The sequence below is a fragment of the Manihot esculenta genome, chromosome 6, assembly GCF_001659605.2.
Source record: "Manihot esculenta cultivar AM560-2 chromosome 6, M.esculenta_v8, whole genome shotgun sequence".
NCBI classification, from domain to species: Eukaryota; Viridiplantae; Streptophyta; class Magnoliopsida; order Malpighiales; family Euphorbiaceae; genus Manihot; species Manihot esculenta.
In genome coordinates, this window is record NC_035166.2 from 11138701 (window position 1) to 11149350 (window position 10650).

The window sequence follows — 10650 nt, forward strand, 5'->3', positions numbered from 1 at the left end:
CCTTTTTCTATGTGCTTATGTGTTTTTATGTTTGAGGAACATTCGGGGACGAATGTTCTTAAGGGGGGGAGAATGTAATACCCGGCTCGAGTCCGGCATCGGAATTCCTGTAGTCCGGTGGAATCTCGGGTGTCGGAAGTCTTGAGAAGGGTAATACATGTGTTGTCTAAGATGTTTTACATGTTTTTCATGTTTTAAAGTGTGAAAAAGGAAGGAGTTTGGAAAGAAAAGCTTTATGGGAGAAATGGCAAGTTCGGCCGCCGAAGGTGACTTTCGGCCGCCGAACCTTGTATGTTTCGGCTTCACGATTTGGCCGCCGAAGGAGGTCTGGCCAGCCCCCTTTAAATGGTCAAAGGTCGGTGATGTGGATAAGTTTTCCATTTTCTCCACCAGAGGTGAGGCTCTGAGTCTCCTTGGGAGATTTTCATGTTCTTCCATAACTTGTTCAAAGGTTTGATGAGTTTATATGTGTTTGGAAGGTTTTAAGCAAAAAGAGCAAAGTTTGGAAGGTTGAAGGCGTGGAAGCTTGAATCTTCATAACTCCACGTTAGGATCGTCTGATCTCTTGTTTGGAAGAGGTAAGTGAAGATCCTGAACTTCCTTACTTGTGTTTTTAAGGTTTTATGAAGTTTGGATGGGTAGTATGCATGTTTAGGTTTAAGGGAGGTTTTGTTGATTTGTGATGTTCAAGCATGTTATGTGTTATTTGATGATGTTGTTTGGGGTTTTAGGTTAGTTTTGGACCCCTTTGTGCATATCTATGGTTATATGCTAGTTGGGAGTAGTGGATATGCATGGTATAGGATTTTTGGGCAAGTTTACATGAAGCCGAGTAGGTTCTGCCCTTCGGGCAAAACCAGGTTCGGCCGCCGAAGGAAGGTTCGGCCGCCGAACCCCTTGTGGAGGCAGTTTCGGCTGCCAAAGCATGCCCCCGAAAGCTAGGCTTTCGGTTTAGAAAGAGACTTTCGGCCGCCGAAAGCTGGAGTTCGGCCGCCGAAAGTATGTGAGTTTCGTCTCTGGATGAGACCTTCGGCCGCCGAATGTGCCGCCGAACATGCATGAGTTTCGTCTCTGGAGGGGGGTTTCGGCCGCCGAACCAGCCGCCGAAAGTGCCCTGTCCAGCCTTCTTTTGCATGTTTTATGTGCTTGTTTTAGGATCGTTTAGAGGGGTTTTGGGGAGTCGCTTAGAGTTGTTCTTATGTTAGTATGAGTCCTTAAATAAGTCTATCTGTGTAGGAACGGATCAAAGGAATCAAGGAGCTCAGCAGTGAGCACAGTGTCAAACCTGCTCAGTGTGTTCCAGAGTCTTTCTGAGGTGAGTGGAACTAACTATGCATGTTTTAAAAGTAATGTTTAAACATGAAACACGCATCATGGATGCCATGAGACATTAGGTTAAAAGGATAGTAATAACATGAATATGAGACACGCATCATAAATGCCATGAGATATTAGGTTGTTTGCATTAGCCCTCACTAAGATGATGCATTGCATTAGTCCATGCTTATATGAGTAAGAAGAAAAGAACTCCAAGGGAGGAAGGACGCTTGCGTGAACTCCTTGAGGAAGGACGCTTGCGTGAACTCATTTGGGGAAGGACGCATGCGTGAACCCAGAACGAATAAGATACTATGATGAAAGATGATTGCATTTCATGAGAGCATGTTTTATGCTTTTACTCACTGGGCTAGTATAGCTCACCCCTCTCCCCATATCCCAGTATTGCAGGTTTCAGTCATCAGAGTACAGACATCAAGGGTAGCAGGGTATAAAAGATTGAAGGATATGTAATAGATAGGGTGGACATGGTTATTGTAAAGAGATAGTATAGGATGTACAGTGTATAGATATGCTGACCATTATATGAGATGTTAAGTTTTGGGTACATGATCATTTTGTATAAATGTTTGATGATATAATGAAAACCAGGTTTAATAGTTTATGTACTGCTTAGAGCAGAGATGAGAACTCTAACTGGGTATGCACAGGTTAAACCTTGGATAAAGAGGAAGTTTTAAAATTTTTACAGAAAATGTATGATCATGTATGAGTTTTACAGGTACACAGACAGTATAGTAGGCTTACTACGGGTCCCGGCGGCCTTAAGCCGATCTGGATCCTAGTGCCGGTAATGGTTCGGTTTTCGGGCTGTTACATTTGAGTTGATGGATTAACACTAAATAACAAAAGAAAGCAGTAATTTAAAGATGAGTAAATCAATAAGAGAAAAGCTTCTAGTTGAAGTATGGATTTGTTTCAAATTGCTTAGAATTGATCATTGATTCTTTAATACTCCTATTTATCTCAATAAATTAGTTTAGGATGTGGAAAACACTTCTCACAATCCAAATTCCTCCTTAGTTCTAGTTTGATTAGGAAACGTTCGCTAATCAAACACTAGTTAACAAGTTGCCAAGGAACGTCCTTGGGGCCTTTGGCATCGAACAACTGTTAACTCCATTAAGACTTAGAGAAACCTAATTCTAACCTTGCCAACCGCGTGACTAAGTTTAGATCATGCAACTTGATTAAATTTGTGTTCAAATAATATAAGCAATTACGGACTTAAATCATTCAAACAATTTATTACTTAAGCAATTTAAAAGCAATGGGCCCTTATTGATTCTAAAAGCAAAGCAACAATTATGGAAAGATCAAATTGCATAAATATTGAAAATAAATAGAAGTTTAACAATGGAGATTTAAATCTCCCAATTCATCACAAAATCTGAAATTCACCAACTTCAACTAGAAAAGAAGGAAATTAGCCACTCATGGTGGACTAAATACACAAAAGATGAAAAGAAAGGAAAGAAAGAAGCTGCAGAATTTCTGGCGAGGGGAGAAGATGCTGAGTAGCTGATCAGAAGATACCCCTTGCTGGTTTGGAGGTTGCTCTTTTATAGCTGAAGAATTCCATCCTTCTAGGGTTTTGAAATCCCTTTTTAATTTGGCTTGTGATTCCTCTTTTGATGTTGAATTTAATTGCAACTGGAATTCCTTAGGTGAGAAGCTCTTTCGTGGCTCTTGGAATTGTGTTGGTAGTGATTGAGTTGGATTTGGACTTCTGAAAATTCGGATTTTGGTTCCCTGCTGTTTTCTCGCCTCTGCTGTCAATTTCTGCTGTCAAGGTGATTTGAGCAGATTGAGCAAGTGATTTGGGCAAATCACTTGCCCAATCTGGGCAAATTGTTCTCTGGGACTCAGTCCAGTTTCTGTCTCTGTCTCTGCGAGTGATTTGACCAGTTTCTTTGAGTGATTTGACCAGTTTCTTTGAGTGATTTGACCAGTTTCTTTGAGTGATTTGGGCAAATCACTGACCCAATCACTTTTCTGTCATTTTCTGCACTTTTTCTCCATTTTTCCAATTTCTTCCTTTTCTGTAAAAACAAGGTAAAAACCATAAATTAAGCTAAATAATGTGTAAATAAACAATAATAAAGATCATAAAAATGTGGCTAAATTATGCTTGATCAGTACCAAATACTTTACAAAACTGGATTTGCTATCTGAATACCATCAGATTCGGATGTATGAGCCAGATATTGAGAAGACGGCCTTTCAAACCTATCATGGTCATTTCGAATTTCTGGTGATACTGTTTGGTCTCTCAAATGCCCCATCCACATTTCAGGCCTCGATAAATGCAATATTTCATTCCTATCTCAAAAAATTTATTTTGGTATTTTTTTACTATAGTTTGATATACAGTCATATATGGATGGAACACTTGCAACAATTACAAAAGATTTTTTAGTTGTTGTTGCATAACCAATTATTCCTAAAACAAATTCAAGCGTTCTTTTATTTAATCTCAAATGAAGTACTTAGGTCACATCATCACTGTTGATAGAGTAGCTGTTGACTCTAATAAAATTTTGGCAATTCTAGATTGACCAAAACCCACCATCATCAAGGGTCTTCGATCTTTTCCTAGTATCACTTGGTACTATAAAAAATTTATCCAAAATTATGGCATCATCGCCTCTTCTTTTACAATAATGCTCCGGAAAAATGCATTTCAATGGACCGAGCAATCTTCATTTGCTTTTGAACAATTAAAGGCAATTATGGCAACAACCCCAATCTTGGCTCCTCAAATTTTTTAAAGGCTTTGTTATTGAATGTGATGCTTCCGATACAGATATCGGTGCTCTTTTATTACAAAATAACAAATATATTGCTTATTTTAGCAGGTCATTAGCACTTCGACACAAATGTCTTCCAACTTATAAAAAAGAATTGATTGGATTGGTTAAGGCAATTAAGCACTGGCGATCATATCTCTAAAATCAAAAGTTCATCATTCGTACAGATCATTACAACCTAAAATTCTTGTTGGAACAAAAATTGTCGACACCTCCTCAATAGAATTGAATTGGCCAGATTTTAGATTATGACTTCTCTGTTGAATACAAAGTTGGTCGCCACAATATTATTGTTAATGCTCTATCTCGAAGACATGTTGAGGACTTCTTTTTAATTGCAATTTCCATGCCGCAACTCAGCTTATTCGGTGAAATTATAAAAGAGCAATAAAATTCAGCTGATATTCAACAATTAATTGCTGTTGTTTAGTCAGGCAATACTGCCAACAATTGGAGTTTCAATCAAGGGCTGTTATTGTTCAAAAATAGAGTCTATTTGGCCATATCTTTTCCATCTATTCAAAATGTATTAATTGCACTCCATTGTCAAGGGCATAAGGGTTATGAAGGATTATGAAGGATTTCTATTGGCTAGGGATGAGAACTCAAGTTTTTGACTTTGTGCATTTTTGTGGGGTTTGCCATTACCACAAGACTGTGACACTTCAATCCGCAGGTTTGCTCCAACCATTACTTGTTCCTATTCATGTTTAGTATGATATTTCTATTGATTTTGTGGAAGGATTGCCAATGTCTCACAAAAAAAATGTGATACTAGTTGTGGTTGACAGATTCTCTAAGTATTGTCACTTAATTGCTTTGGCACATCCTTACACGGCTGTTAGTGTTGCATGCCTATTTTTTAATAATACTTTCAGATTGTATGGGCTGCCAAAAACTATGGTTTTCGATCGAGACTTCAGATTCATAAGTGCTTTCTAGACTGAACTTTTCTGTCTTTGTGGCACAAAGCTATATTTCAGTTCTGCATACCATCCACAATTTGATGGCTAGACAGAGGTCGTCAATCGCACCATTGAGATGTACTTGAGATGCATTACTAGTAAAAAGCCAACTAAATGGATAGAGTGGTTGTCTTTGGCGGAGTATTGCTATAATACAAGCTATCATTTATCTTTGAAAGCCACACCTTTTGAAATGGTCTACGAATGCTCATCCCCTCGATTGCTTTCTTATTACCCAAGTCTCTCAAAACTAGGTGTCATTAATCAAGCCTTGCAAAATAGAGACGCTATCCTGGATTCATTATGCAATAATTTGATAAAGGCTCAACAAAAGATGAAATCCACCCATGATACTCATCATAGAAAACTGGAATTTCAAGTTGGGGATCGCGTTTTACTCCATTTACAACCTTACCGTCAATTGTCCATAGCAAATTGTAAGAATCAAAAGTTGCTGGCTAAGTTCTATGGGCCTTTTCCTATCTTGCAGCGCATTGGTACTATGGCTTACAAATTGGATTTGCCATCGGAATCTAAAATCCATCCAATTTTTCATGTTTCCAACCTTAAACCTTTCCACGAAGGACAAAATTTTTCAGCCACACCGCTTCCACCATATTTACCTGGCTTTTCTCCACAAATTCCTCTAGCCATTCTTGACCATCAAACTGTTGGCGGGAAGTCACATGTCCTCATTCACTGGCAGAACGCTTCTCCAGATGATGCTTTTTAGGAAAGTGTTAAATCCTTGCAACAACAATTTTTAAAGTTTTCATTTGAGGACAAGCGACTTTTGGAGGAGGGGCGTAATGTTAGCACCACTACTAAGGTTGATGCAGATTCGAAGTTTCATGTTTACAAGAGGTTCACTCATAGGAATGTGAAGAAAGCAGAACCAAGTTAAGCCCATGATGCAAACAACATTAGTAAAGTAGGAGCACATCAGCAGACGTGGCTCCATGTTCTAATCAGTTTTATTTCGGTTATTCAGTTGTTTCCATTCCTTAGTTGTAGGAGGTTGAGCCTCCACATTTCCATGTTTTTCTTATTTATAAGAGGAAGTGATTCATTGAGCAATGTATTTAAACAAGTTAATTGAATAAAAAGAGCACAAAAAAATATTCCAAAGTTTTGAGTATGTCAATTCAAGATGTCCAGATTTTCTCTAACGAATCTGAATATTATCTCCAATATAGGTCTCCGAATGAAAACACCCTCAAATCATTCACAATCTTCACCCATCCAACCAAATACCACAACTCATAGACCGATAACTAGATCTATATCAAGGAAGGAACCGTAACACATAGTGATAGACATACAATAAATAATAACTTCCTTTGATAGTTCCTTACCAAATTAATGGCATTTTCTTTTTTGAAAATAAAAAATAAGAAAAATCAGCTTATCATTATATTACAATAATTTCTGTCCACTATAGCCTTTGATATTTCTAAGTCATTGCGCAAGAAATTGTATTAAAAAAAATGCTTCAAAATGATAACACCTCAATCAACGGACTCCATATATATGACATAAAGCTAGCACATAATTAAATAGTTTATTTTAATTCTTTAATTTATTTATATTCATAATTATTGATTGATGAAGAGAATACAAAATTAATACGAGTGAATAGACAATTTTGTCTGCAAATCTTACTAATTAATAATCAAGTAGAATAGTTGTGATTATTGGTTCTCTAAATCTGATGTAGACAATACTAACCCATGGTGTAAGAAGGACTTGGAAAGCAGATGACAGTGCTCTTGACTTTGATCATCATGTTAATGCCGGTGGTTTTGCCTTGTGATGCAATTCCATTGTCCTTCAAGCACTGTCATTAGAACTTTTTATATGCTTTATTTTTTAACATTGCAATCAAAAAGTACAAAATAAGTTGTTTGCTTAGAAAATATATTTCATATACAAATGATTTTTTTGCAAAAAAAGAAATCTTAATTGTTGATCTTTTGCAATTTCAAGATAGATACTCGACTATTGAACTACTAGATATTTACCTCTGAAAAGGAAAATGATCTGGATCATAAGCTGGTGCAGAGTTGATTTGAACTGTTCCGGTCTCCGTTGCATCACTTAGCAACACAACTTTATTGATGTTCTTTATGAACACACAACCTTGGATTTATTTCTGTTAAATTTGGGTCAGACCTAACTGGTCCCAAAATCTAGCTTCAGAGAGAAGAGTGCGGAGTGCCTGTGACCCATATAAAAGGCACATTATTCAATATATTCAAATTTTACTGATGCTTAACATCGGATGGGAGGCTCTCATATCATATTAAATTTGAATCAGGTCTAACTCACCCCAAAATCTAGCTCCAGGAGGAGGAGTGCCTATGACCTATATAAGGGGGCACATTATCCATTTCCATAACCGATCGTGGAATTCAACAGTTTCAATTCAAAACTAAGACCTTTTTGATACATTCCCAAGGTTTTACAACTAGGATAAAGGATGATGGATACATAATTGGAGTCTCTAATTTCTAAGTAAAATATATAATTTATCTTTAAATTTTAACTAAAAAGTCAGTTGACACCTTGATCTTTTCGTTATTAACTTTTACCGCCTAATCTTTATAAAAGTGTAACTATTTAACACTACTTAGAGTTAAATATTTATATTTTATAAAGTCTATGCACTAAATAGTTATACTCTAAGTTTTAAGTGCTAAAAATAATTTTTGTGTAAAGATCAGATGCTAAATTATGTATTCAGTATAATTGCTAGCATTGCAACGATGGATTCCTTCTTCATTAGAATTGATCTTGATAACTGGAAGAACAAATCCAAATGGCTCTTCCCATGCAGTCCTCATATCAGCTCTTACATTATCTAGAAGCAAGGGCCAAATGAGGTAAACCCATTCCGGGCAAAAGGTTGCTCCTTTCTCTTTGGCATCCATGACAAGTCCTTCAATGAAATTCGAAGATGATTCTGTAACCACTGGAGTGATGTTACAGTCATCCTCTGGCTGCCCAACTCTCAGCTTTACAACTCCTGCATTCATTTTTCCTACTAGAGCACCACCAGCTATAGATTCCATCACCACCACCACCTTAATGGTTATGTATCTTCGGCCACCGTATAAAAAGCCTCCTTTGATAATGTTTGCTGCAACCAAATCAAGATCAATATCCTCCAGCACAATGCAGACATCTTTTCCACCCAACTCCATCTGAAGAGGGATCATTCCTGCCTTCTTGGAAATTGCAATGCCAGTGTCTTCGCCAGTGAAACTAATTAATGATCGTCCAACACAAAAATATAGCTATTATATTTTTATGGTTTAGTCAATAGTTTTGAAATTATTACCTTAATTTAAGAGCAGTTTAAAATTGTCACAAAAAATTTTTAATTATTTTTATTATATATAATAATATATTTTAATAAAATAGTTATTTTATATGTAAAAAATTATAATTTTATAATATTTTTTATTCATCCTGAAAATTAAGTAAATTACTGTGTTATGATACCAAAAGATGTAATGTTCTACCACTAATTAATTATTTTATTAATTTTAACTGTTAAATATTTTATTTTTTTTAATTTATAAAATGTGTATTATTTAGTCTATTTGTATTAAGTGTATTTTAATTTTTTCTATAATACTTAACTATTAAAATTAATAGGGAGATTAACTAGTAAAATTTTTTAAATTTTAATGATATTTTAATATAATTTTTAAAATAAAAAAATAATTAATAATTTTTTTTATATAACTGAAATCAAATAGTAATTTTTCTTTTTAAGTATTTGTAAGTTTTTCTAACCAAATAAAATAAATTTGATTGCTGGAGAAGTTTGGAAGGAACTCCAAATTTGTCAAATAGATTAATCTTGGTTCACCTTAAAAATAAATAAACGTTAAAAGACCACAAAGATATCACTTAAAATTAATTAACATTATATAATTTAAGGCTATTTGATAAAAAAAAAACCAAATATTTGTATTAATTTATATTTATATTCAAAATTTTTAATTTTAAATAATAAAATAAAAAATTTTCAATTTATCACTATAACCAAATGATTAAATTGAATTTTGAGAAATTAATAATAATTTATAATATAATTTTTAAAGTTTTATTTAACTAAATAAAATAATTTTTAAAATAAATATTTATATTCAACAATTTTTTTTTATTAATCTCATTATTTATCCCTTATTTTCATTTATATACTTTAATAATTGACTAAAAAATTAATATTTACTATTATTTTATATTTTAATTTAAATATTTAAATTTTAAATTAACTAACTCAATATTTATATTTAGGAGTAATTTTTATTATTTATTAAAAATTAAAATATAATAGTGGATGATATGCTCTTTTCCAACGTGCAGTTCTAGCCCAGGCTTTCTGTGCACTTTTGGCTGTGTGTCAAAAAAGATGACAAAATCAGTTAACAGGTACTTATCCTACAAAAGAATTAAAAGAAAATGTCTATATATTTATACTCTCAAAAAATTTAAATAAAAAAACTAATAGATTAAATCTTGAACTAATTGTCCGAACTTTACCTTTAAGTGATATTTAGTCAATTAGAGTTTGATTTGTATATCTTTCCCTTTCACGTGTAATTTTTTTAATTATAATATATTTATCACGAAATTAAGTCTTAAATTTATTCTAACGTATTTACGATTGGACTAAATCTGTGAGTGCAGTTTTAGTTATATCTTTAATATAATATGTGAAAATAAATTTCATCTTATTCAAGTTAATTACACTCATATATCCTATTATAGGCCCATATTTTAAATATACCCAATTTTTTATCTCATTCAGACCATCTCCAATCCTATGCACCATTTTTTGCACTATTTTAATATTTTGCACCAAAATAGTGCAGTATCATCTCCAACATTTTGTACCATTTTTAACATAAAAAAAATATTCTATTTATATTCTTCTTTTTCTTTAATATTATATTATTTATTTTACTTTAATTTTATTTATATATTTCACTCAAAAAATTCATATAATTTTATATATTCACTCTAAATATTTATATATTTTATATTTTCATCCAATATTTAAATATTTAATTATTATATAAATAAACAAATAAAAATATATTAATTATAAAAATGTATTCATTAAATAATAATTATAAAAAACATTACTTAAACATTAATTACAAACATATAATATTCTATATAATATATTATAAAGAAATAAATTTATTTATATTATTCTATATAATATATTATAAATAAATTAATTTATTATAAATATTATTTATAATTATGAATATATTAATTTAAATTAAATTTTAATAATTATAAAAATATAAAATAAATTAAAAATATAATAAATTATGAAAGTGAAAAAAAAAATTAAACTTAATTAAAAATATATATAAATTTTGAATTATATTATAAATTAAAAAAATAGAAAAAGATATAAATTTTAAATTATATTATAAATTAAAAAAAAAGAAAAAAAGAGAAAATGGCACTGTATTTGGCGTGACACTGTAGCGCAGCATTAAAATTTCGTG

The 10650-nt window shown here is 32.7% G+C and overlaps 1 protein-coding gene across 1 annotated transcript; it reads right to left on the reverse strand.

Moving 5' to 3' along the window:
• Positions 1–586: 586 nt before the first annotated feature.
• On the reverse strand, positions 587–10024 carry LOC110617830 (NADP-dependent glyceraldehyde-3-phosphate dehydrogenase; the record flags this gene model as incomplete). Its single annotated transcript, XM_043957750.1, has 5 exons — positions 9987–10024; positions 7857–8377; positions 7136–7261; positions 6842–6949; positions 587–600 (listed from the first exon to the last, which is right to left on the reverse strand). Coding segments are annotated over exons 1-5 (807 nt in total), but the record flags the coding sequence as incomplete, so codon positions are not given.
• Positions 10025–10650: the final 626 nt, after the last annotated feature.